Below are 16616 nucleotides of genomic sequence, written 5' to 3' on the forward strand. Positions count from 1 at the left end.
GCCACCACGCCCAGCTGTCCCTTTTTTTTTTTTTTTTTTTAATGTGGCATTATTCTAGTAGGAGCAGGATGGAAAGGTAGTCAGTCCAGTCTAAGAAAACATGTTTGGCCAACCCCTCTCAGTCAGTCAACAGGCTCTCCAGGGCAAGAGTGAGGATTAAAAAGAAAAAAGATAATTAGACAACATTGTAGCATGACCCCAGTCAGTTCTGAGGTTGAGGCAGGTTTAATTTTTCCCAATCCGCTTTTATACCATTTTAATTACATGCAAGTATTATTAAGGGTGGGAAGTACAATGAGGAACAAGCAAGACAATAAACACAGATAGTCAAGGAGCTAGGAAGACAATAAACAAAGTACATGATCACTCCTGTAATCACTCTTCCTTTGGGCTTATCAGGATGATCAAGATATCTGAGCCTACTTCCCCTTTTTGCCCAAAGTCATATTCATGCCTGAAGCCTACTTCTTTTGTTCCACCCTACGATTAAGATTCCTACCTGCATTTACTTCTTTGTCTTGCCCTTGATGTCAGATTCCTGCCTGGGCCCATTTCCGTCCTCAGCCAATGTCAGATTCCTGCGGAGCAGCCCTCAAAGGCTCTCCACATGCGCTGATCTGCTAGGAAGCTGGTGTGTGTGTGTGTGTGTTTAACATGGTGCTGTCCGTGGTGCTGAAGCATTGTTTTAACTACCATGGTTTGGTTTTTGTTTACTTTTCATTGTGAATCTCTTTAGCAGCCTGAACCATATCAATGGCTACAATAGTGTGAAGCCACAGTATGCACATGGAATGTTGTTTTAAAATGAGATAACTGTATGTGGTATCCACTGCCTGTACCTCCAGCACTTCACTTAAGAGGCAGACATAAGAGAATCAGGAGTTCAGGGCCATCTTTGGAAGTCATAGCCTAGGCTACAAAGACCCTGTCTTAAAACAAACAGACAAACAAGCAAACAAACAAAACCTTCACATTGTATTGCCTTTCCTAATCACAGGAGTCTCAGCCACTTATTCAGTGAGGATAATCCTTTCCAGTCTTTCCTGCATCCCCTCCCCGCTTAGATGACGTATTGCCAGTGATTTACATAGCAGAAAAAGAGAGCCAGACAGTAGAGTGATGCACAGAGCTAGGGCATGTATGATGAGGAATTAGAGATGAAAATGGAGTCGTTTTCTTGCTTTTATCCATGGCAGGTGGCCACAGGGGAGAGGTGGGGCTGCATTATCAGGATGCTTTGGTTTGAAGTGGATATTGAAGTTTTGGCAAAGGCAGCCTCTCAAGCCTCTGACTTAATTCTGCCTCCTTTTTAAAAGCCACCCTTTGATGGGGAAGATGAGGAGGAGTTGTTTCAAGCCATCATGGAACAAACTGTCACCTATCCCAAGTCACTTTCCCGGGAAGCTGTGGCCATCTGCAAAGGGGTAAGAACTCCAACTCCCAGCTTTTTCAGACCCATAGCCCGTATACCTCGGTGGCCATCTCTTTTAGAAAAAAGCCTCCTGTCACTCAAACCTTCCTACAGCCATCTTCTGCAAAAGTCGTTTTGAACAATATTTTGCTACCTCACTGGCATCCCAGACCAAGAATGGCCTCTGCCTCACCCTGACCCACAGCAGGAAATGTTGAAAGGGCAAAGCCTGTCTTTCTAGAGCTGGATGGGTCAGATTACCCCTAATCCCCATGACGTTTTTCTTCATGAGTCTTGCTGAGTCATCCAAACTGTGAGCCTCAGTTTCTTCTCCCTGGTTGATGCAGAAGAAATTGCATGGCCCATAGGAGATCTTCCAGTTCTCCCCATCTCTTCCTCCTTTTTTTGGGTTTTTCCTATGTCTCCATTTCCCCCTCTCTGACCCTTTTACCACCACACTTGATTTTTAAAAGCATTTTAAATTTAATTTTTAGTCTATTGATTTGTGTGTGCGCACACACATATACATCAGAACACAGATGTGGAGTTCAAAGGACAATGTTAAGGAGTAATTTTTTCCCTTCAAACGTGTGGGTCCTAGGGATCGAACTCAGATCATCTATCAGACATGGTGACAAGTGCCTTTACTCGCTGAGCTATCTGACAGGTCCTGTCTGTGTGCTTTCCACAGTTCCTGACCAAGCACCCAGGAAAACGCCTGGGCTCCGGGCCAGATGGGGAACCCATCATCCGAGCTCACGGCTTTTTCCGTTGGATCGATTGGGAGAGGTTGGAGAGACTGGAAATTGCGCCTCCTTTCAGACCACGTCCGGTCAGTTGCCCCCCCAACTCCGGTCCCTGGAAGTTGGGGCTCCCGAGCTTCAAAACTTGTGTGTGTAGGTGGGGGGCCCTTCTGCAGAGATGCTCCTAAAGGGACGAACAAAGACCACGGGGATGTGCATAGATTCTGATTATCAGGGCTTAATTTTCCATTCGTTCGTATCACAGTGTGGCCGCAGTGGCGAAAACTTTGACAAGTTCTTCACGCGGGCAGCGCCAGCATTGACCCCGCCAGACCGCTTGGTCCTAGCCAGCATCGACCAAGCTGATTTCCAGGGCTTTACTTATGTGAACCCGGACTTCGTGCACCCAGATGCCCGCAGCCCCACAAGCCCTGTGCCCGTGCCTGTCATGTAATCTCATCTCCTGCCGCTAGGTGTCCCCAGTGCTCCCTCCGCCAAGCCGGCTGTAACACCCATCTACCCTCTCTAGTCCGAATTCTAGGTCTCTTAACCCACCTAGCCTCTGGCCTCTTTCACGCACCCCAACGAGTTCTAGACGCTGTTTCCCAGCATTGCTGGCATTTTAAACTCAAAGAGTCTCTAGAGCCTTTCTGTGTTCTAGATTCCGTTGTGCTAAGCCCTCTTTTCCCCCACCCCCAACATCTGGATACTGTTCCAACTCTTCCCAAGAAACCCCACTTGGTAGTTTTATGCCTTCTCTCTCCCTAGACCACTCTGGGGAAAATAGTCTCATGAGATTGCCTGCTCCAGACTAAGATTCCAGATCTGCTCCCCGCATCCTTCAAGGCTCCTCCTACCTCCACTTCAGTTTTAGAGTTAAGTGGAAGTCTGGGCTCAGCGTTCCAGACCACCTCCCTTCCATGCTCTGGGGATTCCTGGCATGCACCAAGAATTCTTTCCCCCTACTTTTCTCAGTCAGCTTTTGTTCTAGACTTGTTCCAGAATCCCTCACTGCTCACCTGCCCCATGCATGGCTCCAGCCTTGGTCGGAATCACACACACACACACACACACACACACACACACACACACACACACAGCCCTTGTCCTCCGCAGTGCCTGCAACTTTCTGGGACTTTCTCATTCCCCACCCCCTTCCTTTATCCTCTCCCACCCAGACACAGCTGCTGGAGAATAAATTTGGGATGCTGATGCTAAAATGTTTGGATGTTTTCTTGTAAAGCTTAGGGGGCGAAGTGGGTGCGGAGGTGGGCTGGCTGTACATAGAAACAAACATGGGGGGTGGTGGAGAGAGAATGCACAGACCTGTAAAATAAAAAGAGAAGACAACTTTAGCATGAGAGTGCCATGCAAACCATTTTTTTCAGAGAAGACCGATGTGACCACATTGGTAACATACTCAATGAATAACCCTTGACCAGTGTGTCAGCAAGTGATAGACCCTCCACCCAGTTACCACACGCTCATATTCACCCAGAGCAAACTGCACATACAGACAACATACACCAGAATCTAGACAAGTCCTGGTAAGAAATATGAAAAGCTAGCCTCCTGTGGGGAGACAGACTTGATCAGAAGGACCCCATGTCTCATCAGAAGGTGAGAGAACCAGAACCTGGGAGCTTGGAAACCAGTTAGCAAGACAGAAGACAGGCAGAAACGTCCTCCCGGCCTCTTTCTCCCCTGACCCACTTTGCAAGTACGTGTGGAGGGGAGCAGGGAGTGAAGGGGGCCAATCAAGATAGACTACGTTTCCCAGCAGACATCGCAGAAGACCCTGCCCCCATCCCCAGGTGCTGTCCTCTGGCCGCCAGGGCTGATGGGGAATGTAGTCTCTGGATCGGGCAAGCCAGCAGAATGGTGCGCCTATCAGTGTGTTTAGAGGGGGACAGAACCTCAAAAGCTTAGCAGGTTCCTTTGAAGGCCTGGCATCTCTCCTCTGGATCTTCGAGTCTCACTCCAACTGGATGCTGAGGTTACCCCTTTCTCCGGTATCACCTCTCCTGTACTCTTACCACGTTCCTGAAAGCCCCAGTCCAAGTTTCGACCCTCGGCGGGCAGCCTGCCCCTTTAAGAGTGGCCCCGCTGACATCACGGCGGGGGGGGGGTGCTGGAACCGCTCCCAGCTCCGCGGCGGCTGCAGGACCCGGCTCTGCTCTGCGCCTGCCCGCCAGCTGCTCTAGGGACCCGGCCCGGGACGCCCCTTCCCGCCTTCTTCAGCTGCCCAGACCCCCAGGCTCCGCCCCTTGCCTGGCTACAGCCCCAGTCCTCGTCAGGGGATATCCCATCCTGGCTTGCCCCTGCTGTCTCTCCTCAGAAACTCTCTCTCTCTCTCTCTCTCTCTCTCTCTCTCTCTCTCTCAATCGTCTATTTCTCTCTATTTTTCTATTTCCCCCATCCCATCTCCTATAAGCTTAAGATCCCTGGATTTCAGTTTCCTTTGGTCCAAGGCCTCTGAGCTCTCCTTGCCTGGATTTTGGGGCTCTCTGACCTCTCCACTCCCAGGGCCTCAAAATCTCTGAGCCGCTGGAGTGGTGGGGGTGGGGACACCTGAAACTACTCCATCTCTGTCTCCTCTTTTCTGTCTGTCTTTTCTAGTCTCAGGACGCGTGAGTTCCAGAAAATCTCTCTCTCTCTCTCTCTCTCTCTCTCTCTCTCTCTCTCTCTCTCTCNTCTCTCTCTCTCTCTCTCTCTCTCTCTCTCTCTCTCTCTCCCTCTCTCCTTCTTGGGCTCTCTGCCTCTGTTTCTATTCTCTCTCCCTGCCTGCCTGCCTCCCTGCCTTCCCCCCATCCTGAAGGCTCATCTCATTCCCTCGCTGCATCCTTCTCCCTCCCTTCCCGCCCCTCCCCTCCTCCGCATTAGCCAATGAGCGGCCGCTGGTCCCTGCTCCCGGCTGCGTCCGCTGAGTGAGGCCGCGGGCGAGGGGGGTGGGGGGTGGGAGGCCCGGAGGGGGCCGGGACGCCGGGCTCGGGGGCGGGGGCGGGGGGCGCGGGCACCGGAGACCCCGGTGGCGGCAGCGGCGGCCGGGGAAAACCGCGGGGCCGGTCATGCGGCTGCGGGGCCCGCGGCCCGGAGCGTCCGCCCAGCCCTGAGAGAGGTAAGAGCGAGGGGAGGGTCCGGTGAGGCAAGGGGGCTCCGAGCTAGACCACTCTCAGCCGGAATTGGGGCTCGGGGAGGTTAGAGGGGCTCCAGGTATGGGATCCTGAGGATTTCAATGTTGAATTTGGAAAGGTTTTGGCGGATAGAGGAACATTTGGGCCTGGTGGATCCCGGAGGACCTGGGGTCCGAGGGTCCGAGAGTAAGAAAACAAACTCGTGGTGTTTGAGAGTTAAGAGACCGTCGCCACTGGGTAGGCTCTAGGCGGGGTCTTTGAAGAAGCGGGTCACGACGAAGGAGGAGGGCTCAGGCCGGTAAGAGCAAGCCGTGAGTCTGGGAAAGGGTCCTAAATAAAGCGGAGAGTTACGGTCTCCAAGGATATCGAAGGGAGATGGAGTTTGGACTTGGGCTTTGAGGAATGGCACTTAAGCCATTCAGATATCCAGATCGCGGAAACGCTGGCGTAAAGGATCAATCAGAAGGAGATTCCAGGCCTGGTGATGGTGGAGGTGGGGGTGTCCCAGAGGTGGAATGGCTGCAGAATAAAGAGCTGTGTGGGTCAGGTAGAAAGAAGATGAACTGGACGTGAGAAGGAATGGGATTAATGTAAGAAGTGAGGGGAATTGGAAAGGTCCAGCTCCCCAACTGCTAGTCTAGTAGGAGGAGCAGACCCGAAGGCTGAGGTCAGCTCCCCAGACCAAGACAGTCCGGTGATTGGGTAGATAATGCTTGTATGAGCTGAGTCCTGAAAGCAGAGCAGGCAGCTGGCGGTCAAGCCCCAGAGCCACTTGAAGGGGGATGGGAAGAAAAGCTAGACAGCTCTGTTAAATCTAGATCTTTGGGTCCTCCACGAGGCTGGGGCTGAACGTGAGGGGTTCTGGACCAAAGAGTCCCAGGATGTAAGTGGTGACTCTGATTCTATGGTCTTTATTGGGATGAAGTAGAATCCAAAAGCTTACAGAATTCTGATGGAGCAAAGTAGAGTCTCATGTCTTAATTGCATGTTGGGAAAATGTTTGGGGAAGTGTCTCAAACTTTGTAATGAAAAAGATGGTGGGTGGGAGCTGGAGAGATAGTTTAGTTAAGAACACTTGCTGCTCTTCCAGAAGACTAGAGTTTGTTTCACAGCACCTGTCAGGTGATTCACAATTGTCTCTTAACACTAGCTCCAGAGGCCCCATCACCTCTGGCTTCTTCCAATGTATCCATCACCTCTAGACTCGGTACATTCTCTTGAACATACCCCACAGGCAGACACGCACACCTACACAGATTTTGTTTTTTAAGGGGATGGGTATATCTCTGGTCATAGAGGACTCTGGTTGAGGGTAGTTTGGGGATACTCAGGTGAGTCCTGGGTGCACATTATTGCATTTCGTGTCAAGGAGAGATTTCTTGTAGGGGTGTGGTAGTGTAAGAATTATAGATAAAGAATTTGGAAGCTGTTGAGATGGCTTGGTTGGCAAAGGTGGTTGATCTGAGCCTGATGACCTCAGGTCCCTGGGACCCACATAGTCAGAAGAAAGTACCAATTCTCGAAAGAATCTCCACATGAGTGCCATGGAGACCACACACATACACACACAAACATGATAAATGCATACATACATACAAAAAAAATTGAACCCTTCAGGACCTCCCCCTTGTTAGAACTTTTAAGCTCCTAATTAGAACTTGGGAGGTCTCAGATATAAACCAACTGGGTATTTCTTGCCTGGGGAATACAGAAAGGACTGAGATATTACTGACTGAAAAAGTTCTACCATGGGATATCAGAGTCCAGAGTCTGGCAGAATTTGGAGGATGGAGATGGGGAATTCTTTTTTTTTTTTTTTTTTTTGGTTTTTCGAGACAGGGTTTTTCTGTGTAGCCCTGGCTGTCCTGGAACTCACTTTGTAGACCAGGCTGGCCTCAAACTCAGAAATCTGCCTGCCTCTGCCTCCCGAGGGCTGGGATTAAAGGCGTGCGCCACCACGCCCAGCTGAGATGGGGAATTCTTGATTGGAAAGCCAGTTCAGAGTACTGTTTTCTTGTTTACTGGACAAGGGACATTGGCTTTACTGGAGCTTTCTGGTTGTTAATGCTGGGTTTGAGGGGCTCGGCTCAAGCTCTTGAGAGTCTCGAATCCAAATCATAGCTTCAGATCTCTGGGTCTTAGTATCTTGGAACAGATTCCAGGACCCTAGGATCACAGACCTGCCTGGATAAGGTAGGGTTAGGTTGGACCTAAGATTGTACAACTGATTTGATCCAAAGCTAGGGAGATGGCTTAGAGTATAAAGCATAAGGCGCAGAAGTGTGAGGCTCTGAACTGTGATTCCTAGAACCCATGGAAGATGATAGATAGCATGGATCTGTAATAGAAGAATTTCTATGGTGAGAGGGAGGTAGAGAGAGGAGAATCTCTAGTTCAAGTTTGCATACCAGCTAGCTTAGCAAGAGAAGGAGCAAACAAGAGGCCCTATTTCAAGCAAGGTAGAAGGAGACTGACACCAAAGGTTGTCTTCTGACCACCACACATGTGTGCCCATACTCATGTAAACACACCACACACACACACACACATACACGCACACATACACACACACACACAAAGGGGCGATTTTAAAAAATAATCAACTGAGCATTAAGGTTAAGATAAGCATTGAAAAAGTATCAACTATGCTCAAATTCTTTTTTTTTTTTTGGTTTTTCGAGACAAGGGTTTCTCTGTATAGCCCTGGCTGTCCTGTAACTCATTTTGTAGACCAGGCTGGCCTCCAACTCAGAAATCCACCTGCCTCTGCCTCCCAAGTGCTGGGATTAAAGGCGTGTGCCACCAGCTATGCTCAAATTCTTAAGTAGGCCTGAAGTCAAGTGTGGGAGTCCAGGTTATGGGGTTAGGGAGCCTTGAGTGGTGACCTACTTTGGAAATTATTGGATGTGATTCAGGTACAGTTCTAAAGAAAACATTTCAATAGGTCAGAGCATGGAGTTAAAGCTGGGTAGCATGTGATAGAATTTCCAGATCAATCAAGGTGTCCGTCCGTCACTTCGTGTCTGAGCCTCGTACTCTAGTTCTGCTTAAATTGCGGTAACAGATCCTTTGGGTTTAGTGTTCACAGCTGAGGACTTAAATCAGGGCAGAGTCGGGGTTGCGTTATCAGATTCACATTTGAAGCTGCTGATTAAGCTCATTTCTGAGTTACTGGCTTACTTCAAAGCTTTAGGAATCTCCTAAGGTCTGGCTTCTAAAATTGGGCTTGCAAAGCAACATAGGAAGTTGGATCTCGGGGACTTTGTCTTGGGTTGAGAATTTGTAATCTAATCGGAATCCTGATACTCGGGATTTCTGGTCTAAGACGTGGCTTGAGTCAAGAATCATCTCCGGGTCTGACTAAAGACTGTGGCTGGAAGTCGTGTCTCAAGTTGAGGATCTGCATCCATAAGGAAAGAGCACAGAGATTGGTTAGGAGAGCCCAGTATGGGGATTTGGAGTCAACAATTAGTGTCTCTTTTCAGACTTAAGGGCTGGGATGGCTGTTCATTACACAGAATCAGACTTGAGAGTTTGGTTTTGGAGTTTGTGTCTCTGACCAGAGCTGATGTCCCAGATGCCTGCACGGGTCTGGGGACTCTGGCCGCTCTCTACTATAGATTCTGGTTCTGCAGGCCCCACAGGGCGCCCCCCGCCGCTCAGGATGAGTCACTGCAGCAGCCGCGCCCTGACCCTGCTGAGCAGCGTGTTTGGTGCCTGCGGCCTGCTCCTTGTGGGCATCGCGGTCAGCACGGACTACTGGCTGTACATGGAGGAGGGGACCGTCTTGCCGCAGAACCAGACCACCGAGGTCAAGATGGCGCTGCACGCTGGCCTCTGGAGAGTCTGCTTCTCTGCAGGTGCCCCCCTTGCCTGCCCTCACTCACCCCAAAGTCCTTCTCTATAGTCGTGTATCTTGGATTCCAAGAACCCAGTAGTTGATTCGATTTGATTTCTCCTTTGGAAGTTAAATTTCAGCACAAAACCCTTTATTCCCTAGATATTGAAGCTCAGACACTCAAAATCTATATCTCTAACTTTCTTCCCTTGTCTCAAGAAGTCAGCAGCCTAGGGACAGGGAGGTGCTCCAGCAGATATGGTGCTTAGCTGCAAGCCTGATGACCTGAGTTTCAGCCCCAGACTCACATGGTAGCAGGAGAGAATCTACTTCCGAAAGTGGTCCTCTCATTTCCACACTTGCACCCTGCATGCTCATACCTGTACTCCCTAAAAATTATATATATATACATTGTGTGTGTATATATATATGTGTGTGTGTGTATATTGGGTTTTTGTTTGCTTTTTGTTTTTCTTTCTTTCTTTTTTTTTTCCTGGCTGTCCTGGAACTCACTCTGTAGACCAGGCTGGCTTCGAACTCAGAAATCCACCTGCCTCTGCCTCCCAAGTGCTGGGATTAAAGGCGTGTGCCACCACCGCCCGGCTAAGTAATATAATTTTTTAAAGAGACAATTTTTAAAAATCAGAATTCTAGAACTAGAGCTTATGTAGCTCAGTAGGCAGAGTGTTTTAGCAAACATCCTAGAACTTTATAAACTATGTGGTACATGTCTGCAATCACAGAATCTGGGAGATTGGAGGCAAGAGGCTCAAGGTCATCCTTAGCTATTTAGGGAGTTCAAAGCCAGTCTGTCTCAAAAAAGAAAAGAAAAGAAACAAAGCCAGTTAGCTATCTAGATTCAGAGCTTGGCTCCTCCAACATAACTGTTGTGTTTCATGTGTCCTGAGGATGATCCCTGCCTGCTGGCTGAACATTGACACTTTCCTTTTAGAAATCCTGGCTCTAGCCCACAGCACTGCACGACTTTAATCCCAGTACTGGGGAGGCAGAGGCAGGTGGATTTCTGTGAGTTCCAGGTCAGCCTGATCTACAGAGTGAGATCTAGACAGCCAGGGCTACACAGAGAAACCCTGTCTTGGAAAAAAGCAAAACAAAAGCAAAAAGAGAAAAACAAAACAAGAAAAGAGATCCTAGCTCCCTGAACGTTGGGAACACGTTCATAGCTCCCTTCTCATTTAGAATGTTAACATCCATCCCTGCCCTCCTTCACCCTCCAATGCCCAGAACACACCAGGACCTACCTCGCCCCCACAACCTCCACTCCCTTCTTCTTCTTTTTTTTTTTCTTTCTTTAGTACTTGGTTTTGAACCCAAATCTTGCTCAGCACGCTCTACCACTGAGCTACACCCCTAGCCCTCTTTTTATTTCCTATTTTGAGACAGGGCTTTATTAAACTGTCCAGGCTGGACTTAATCTCACTATGTAACCTGGCTGGCCTTGAATTTGCAGCCCTCCTGCCACAGCCTCCCCTTAGACAGCAGTCCTGCATTTCCAGGTTCAGCCCCTTCTCTCCAGCCCCAAGAGCAGTGCAGACTGTACATTTTGGGTGAGAGTTCCCATCTCCATCCTGGGTCCTGTTCTGCCCTGGACAGCCTCTCTTCAGTCCTGGCGCCTCTCCTCAATCCTTGCTTTCTTATCTTCCTTTCCACCAGGTCGGGAGAAGGGGCGCTGTGTGGCTTCCGAGTACTTTCTTGAGCCAGAGATCAACTTGGTGACGGAAAACACGGAGAATATTCTGAGTGAGGGGGAGCAGGGACGGGGCACATGCAGCAAGAGGGTTTGTGGGGAAGCGGGTAGATTAGGTAGGGAAAGGGGTATCATACAAAGAGCGGAGGGTTGAAGGGAGGAGGAGGAGGAGAAGAAGAAGGGGGAGGGGTGTCAAATAGAAATGTGGTGGCCAAGTTGAGAGCCAGAAGAGGGGTGTGGTCAAATCAAGGGTGTGGCTTGGTTGAGGGTCCAGTCAGCAGAGGACCTAGCTGATCAAGGGGTGGAGTTCCTGGGGAAGGGGAGAAGCTAAAGTGAAGGGAATTGAGAGGCGTCTCACTGGAGACCTGTCCCTCACATCTGCTTTTCCACGTCTGCGTCCGCAGAGACCGTGCGCACGGCGACGCCCTTCCCTATGGTCAGTCTCTTCCTGGTGTTCACCGCCTTTGTCATCAGCAACATCGGCCACATCCGACCTCAGAGGACCATTCTTGCTTTCGTTTCTGGCATCTTTTTCATTTTATCAGGTGAGTCCAAGGAACTGTGGGCTGGGGCAGGGGTGAGGAGCTAGGGAAGAACCTTCTGATCCCACTGAGCTGCTGATCTGATGTGTGCTCTAGGAGGCATCGTGCCCGTGCATTGTGCTGTTTAGAGGACTAAAGCATAGCTATGGGCTTAATTAGGTGCTGGGCTCTGTTCTGAAACAAGCCAATGAGGTGACGACTATTAATAGTCCCATTTTACAGATATGGAAACAATGGCTCAGAGGGATGAAGTCATGAGCTCAGGGCCAAGAGAGTGAGGTGCAGAGTTGGGAGTCAAACTCACTTTTTCGCCTCCAGAAGTCATATTTTTAACCAGCACAGTTATTTTAGGAATTAACAGTTTACAGAGCTCTTTATTTTGGGTGCACTATTTTATTATTTTAATTTTCCCCCCAAACAAACAAATAAGATTTTGTTTCCAAAATTTTTAAAATTATGTATTTTCTTCATTTACATTTCAAATGCTATCCCAAAAGTCCCCCATACCCTCTCCGCTCCCCACCCACTCCCACTTCTTGGCCCTGGTGTTCCCCTGTACTAGGGCATATAAAGTTTGCAAGTCCAAGGGGCCTCTCTTCCCAGTGATGGCCGACTAGGCCATATTCTGCTACATATGCAGCTAGAGACATGAGCTCTGGGGGTACTGGTTAGTTCATATTGTTGTTCCACCTATAGGGTTGTAGACCCCTTCAGCTCCTTGGGTACTTTCTCTAGCCCCTCCATTGGGGGCCCTGTGATCCATCCACTAGCTGACTGTGATCATCCACTTCTGTGTTTGCAGGCCCCGGCCTAGCCTCACACGAGACAGCTCTATCACAAACAAGACTTCTATAATAAGCAGTCACAGGTCCATCCCTTCCAGTCAGCTGGCGCTCTGTTACCGGCTTTACATTTCTATCTGTACCTGTTTCTGTTTTTCTTTCCTTTTCTTTCATCCCATCCCCATGTCTCCCTTCCTTTCCATTTGCTTTTGCCTTCCCTCCTCTCCCCTTCCCTTCTCTTTCCTTTTTCTTTCTTTTCCATTCTTGGGAAAAGGGTCTCAAATAGCGCAGGCTACCTTTAAATTCACTGTGCAGTTGAGGATGACCTTGAACTTCTGAGCTTCCTGCCTTCGCTTTCTGAGCACTAGAAATACAGGCCTGTGCCTTACCCAGCTTACATGGTGCTGGGCATCAAAGCCAGGGTCTCCTGCACCTAGGCAAGTACTGTACCACCTCAGTGATAGCTAAATTCTTTATCTAAGCTTCTATCTATCTATCTATCTATCTATCTATCTATCTATCTATCTATCTATCTACCTATCCATCTATCTATCTATCTATCTATCTATCTATCTATCTATCTATCTATCTACCTATCCATCCATCTATCTATCTCTTACTGCTGTTTTTTAAACATTTCAAGATGTAGTTCAGGTGCCCTTCACTCTCAGCACTTCACAGTACATGCCATTAGCTAGAGTTTAGATTTCATCTACAGCTCCTTCTGTCTTCTGAGGCGCAAGGCTCTTTATCTTTAGCATGTGTGATCTCACACTGCATCCTCTAAAAAGTCTATGGGGTGTTGTTAGTGCTCACCTGATAAAGTGAGGGATCACTTTATCCCCACAGCCAAGTCACCAGCATGAACAGCTTCCAGATGATGCCAGTGTCTGGAGCTCACAGCGAAGTTCTTTGGGGGGGGGGTCTTATCCTTCCAGCCCTGTCCAATCCAATTCATTCCAGGCCAGTTTACTGTAATTCCAATATACTTCATCTCAACAATCCAGTCTAACTAATCCTGATTTACTGTGACTTAATCCTCCAATTCAATCCAAATTGATTCACCTTTACTTAACTTAAATCAAGTCAGGTCCTTAGAATTGACTGCTATCTAAGAGTGTATATGTGTGTGTACCCATGTGTGTGTTATGCATATGAGGTATGTGGGTCCATGCATCTGTGCATGTACATGTAGAGCCACAGCAGAATGTTGTGACCTTCAGTCATATGCTGCATTATTGCCTTGATAAAGGGTGTGTTACTGCCCGAGAAGTGTACCATTTCAGTTAGACTGGCTCCAACGAGGTCTATGGATCTGCTTGTCTCTGGCCTGACTCCCCAGTGCATGGGTCACAGATGTGGGTAAGCCAAGGCTTACTTAGTAAATGGATGCTGGAAATTCAAACTTGGGTACTCATGCTTGAACACTAAGCACGCTTATCCACTAAACCATCTCCTCATATATAGATACATAATCTGTCACAGCCTATGGTGTTTCTCCTTCACTCTGCTCTCCCATAGGGTTCATCTTTATAGTTCACTGTGGAAGCAGTTGCAGAAGGATGTCCCTGCTCCTCCCCCAGCTCTCTTGAGGCCAAACCTTTCCCAAGCCTTCACCCTAACCTGAGAAGACCTTTTTCAAGGAAAGCAGGGTACAGCCTCTGTGCAGACTCAAATCACAACATTCGAGCCAGACACCGAGCTAAAATAAGACATGTTGGATATCACGATCCAAAAGTGTCAGAACAGAAAGGGCTCATCATTTCTGAGATGGAAAAATAGTAGCCTAGAGAGAGAAAGTGGGGCAAGAGTGCATCCCATGGGGACTTTTATTCAATCTACCCAGTATGTTGTATATAAAGTCCCTCTGTTTGCAGACCACAGGGATGGAGCTGGTTGATTCAACCAGTCAATGGCAGAGCTGGGCTTTGAACCAAGTGTATTCTGATTCTAAAATCCACTGTGCAAGCATTGAACCAGTAGCTGTCTGCCCAAGCTCAAACTGCAGGTTAATGATGCCTTTGGGGCTGAGAGTCAGATTTCTCGTCTCCAAATGGGAGAGACTGATGTTGAGTGCGTGCATGCGTGCGTCTCTCTGTGTGTGTGTGTGTATGCATGTGTTGTCGTATGATGTGTGTGGTGTTCTAGTTTGATTTCTGAAACAAAACATTCAGACCAGTAACTTAGAGGAGTAAAGGGTTTATTTGGCTTATAATTTCAGTCGATCATTTCAGGAAAAGCAAGGCAGGGGCCCAAGCAGCCAGTCTCGTCACATGTGCTGTCAAAAGGAGAGAGAAATGAAAGTACCCGTGCTGTCTGCTTGCTTTCTTAGCTAGTGTCTTTTACTCTTAAATAGCTGAGGGCCTATCCTAGGAAATGCCTACATTCACGATGGGTCTTCCCACCTCAATTAATATTTGAGACAACTGCCAGGCGGTGGTGGAGCACACCTTTAATCCCAGTACTCGGGAGGCAGAGGCAGGTGGATTTCTGAGTTCGAGGCCAGCTTGGTCTACAGAGTGAGTTCCAGAACAGCCAGGGCTATACAGAGAAACCCTGTCTCGAAAAACCAAAAAAAAAAAATTTTTTTTTTGAGACAACCCCTCCAACCCCCAGACGATTGGTTAGGGCAACCTGATCTAGATAATTCGTCATTAATACTCCCTTCCTTGTTTGGTTCCTAACACCCACATTGGGATGGCTCACAACCCTTCCTAACAGTAGCTCTGTAGGACCTGCCTCCACGGGTACATGCACTCACATGCACATATCTCTTTACAAACATACACAATAAACATTTAATTTTCATTTATTTTAATTAAAATGTGTAAAAATAACGACTTCCTTCCTAGGTAGAACTAGTCAGGACAGATACATAGCGATGAGCTTAGACAAGCTCTTTCTATGTAGGCTGGAAAGCCATGGCAATCCACCTACCTCAGCCTCCCTGGTGCTGGGATTATAGACATATATTGCCATGCCCAGACTAAATCTCCTTTTTAAATTCACCTTAAAGTGAATGGATTTTAGTCTATTCACCCTATCCCAGGGTATTTGCTTATGTGCCTTCAAGCTTGTGGGTTTCAGTAGCTGAGCTACATGCTATAATCTTTGAGAGATCCCCTACTGCCTGGATGAGCTCTTTCTGAGAGATGAGAGAACAGTTTTAATACCTTAAAAAAAAAGAGTTATCTATTTATTTTATGTATGTGAGTGCATTGTAACTGTACAGATGGTTGTGAGTCACTGTGTGGTTGCTGGGATTTGAACTCAAGACCTTTGGAAGAGCAGCCAGTGCTCTTATCCACTGAACCATCTCGCCAGCCCAAGAGCAGTTTATTACTTTGGCTCACGGTCTCAGAGATTTCATTCTGTGTATTGGCTGGCTCCATTGCTGTAGGCCCATGTCGAGGTGGCTCATCATGGCGGCAAAAGTCTGTGTTTGGGGCAGGGAGATGGCTCAGTTGGTAAAGAGTGGCTGAGGGCTGGAGAGATGGCTCAGCAGTTAAGAACACTGACTGTTCTCCCAAAGGTCGTGAGTTCAAATCCCAGCAACCACATGGTGGCTCACAACCATCTATAATGAGATCTGATACCCTCTTCTGGGGTGTCTAAAGAAAGCTACAGTGTACTTACATGTAATAAATAAATAAATCTTAAAAAAAAAAAAAAAAAAAAGAGTGGCTGCCTTGCTAGATGGAGGATCTGAGTTCAGATCCCTAGCACCACACTAAAAGCAAGCAAGCAAGCAAGCAAACAAACAAACAAACAAACAAGAGAACAAACAGTGGCGATGGCAATGCATGCCTATATCCCAAGCACTGAGTAGGTAGAGACAGTGGTCCTTCAAGCGTATAGACTTAGCTGAATAATGAGCTTCAAGTTCAGTCAGAGAATCTGCCTCAGGGAATTAGGCAGAGATGACTGGGGAAGACTCCAGGCCTCCCACCTCACCCCGTTCTCTCTTTGTCGCTTTTTTTAAAAAAATTTAACTTAATTTTATTTGAAGATTTATTTATTTAGTTATTTAATGTATGTGAGTACACTGTAGTTGGCTTCAGACACACCAGAAGAGGGCATCAGATCCCATTACAGATGGTTGTGAGCCACCATGTGGTTGCTGGGAATTGAGCTCATGACCTCTGGAAGAACAGTCAGTGCTCTTAACCGCTGAGCCATCTAGGCCTCCTCTTTGTTCTTCAAAAAGTGTTTTATTTTATTTTTAATTCCGTGTGTCTGTGTAGGGTGTGTGCACAGGAGGGCAGAGGAGGGTGTCGGATCCCCTGGAGCTGGAGTTACAGGTGCTTGTGAGCTGCCTGATATAGGTGCTGGGAACTGAATCTGGGTCCGCTGCAAGAGGACACACTCAGGGCTGGTGAGATGGCTCAGTGGGTAAGAGCACCCGACTGCTCTTCCGAAGGTCCAGAGTTCAAATCCCAGCAACCACATGGTGGCTCA

At 48.1% G+C, this 16616-nt stretch overlaps 2 protein-coding genes across 2 annotated transcripts in view; both read left to right on the forward strand.

Annotated features, from left to right (window-relative positions):
• The window catches only part of Prkcg (protein kinase C gamma), a 28162-nt gene extending 24788 nt beyond the window's left edge, over positions 1–3374 (forward strand). The window contains exons 16-18 of the mRNA XM_021166727.1: positions 1317–1424; positions 2103–2243; positions 2420–3374. Of these exons, the coding sequence (XP_021022386.1) occupies positions 1317–1424; positions 2103–2243; positions 2420–2608 (438 nt within the window). The 3' untranslated portion in view covers positions 2609–3374. The remainder of the gene's footprint in view (positions 1–1316; positions 1425–2102; positions 2244–2419) is intronic.
• Positions 3375–5167: 1793 nt separating this feature from the next.
• Cacng7 (calcium voltage-gated channel auxiliary subunit gamma 7) overlaps positions 5168–16616 on the forward strand; it is a 34813-nt gene continuing 23364 nt past the window's right edge. Inside the window, exons 1-4 of the mRNA XM_021168377.2 lie at positions 5168–5272; positions 8924–9148; positions 10801–10887; positions 11239–11379. Coding sequence (XP_021024036.1) covers positions 8953–9148; positions 10801–10887; positions 11239–11379 — 424 coding nt within the window. The 5' untranslated portion in view covers positions 5168–5272; positions 8924–8952. The remainder of the gene's footprint in view (positions 5273–8923; positions 9149–10800; positions 10888–11238; positions 11380–16616) is intronic.

Source organism: Mus caroli, chromosome 7 (genome assembly GCF_900094665.2).
Source record: "Mus caroli chromosome 7, CAROLI_EIJ_v1.1, whole genome shotgun sequence".
In the NCBI taxonomy this organism is placed as follows: Eukaryota; Metazoa; Chordata; class Mammalia; order Rodentia; family Muridae; genus Mus; species Mus caroli.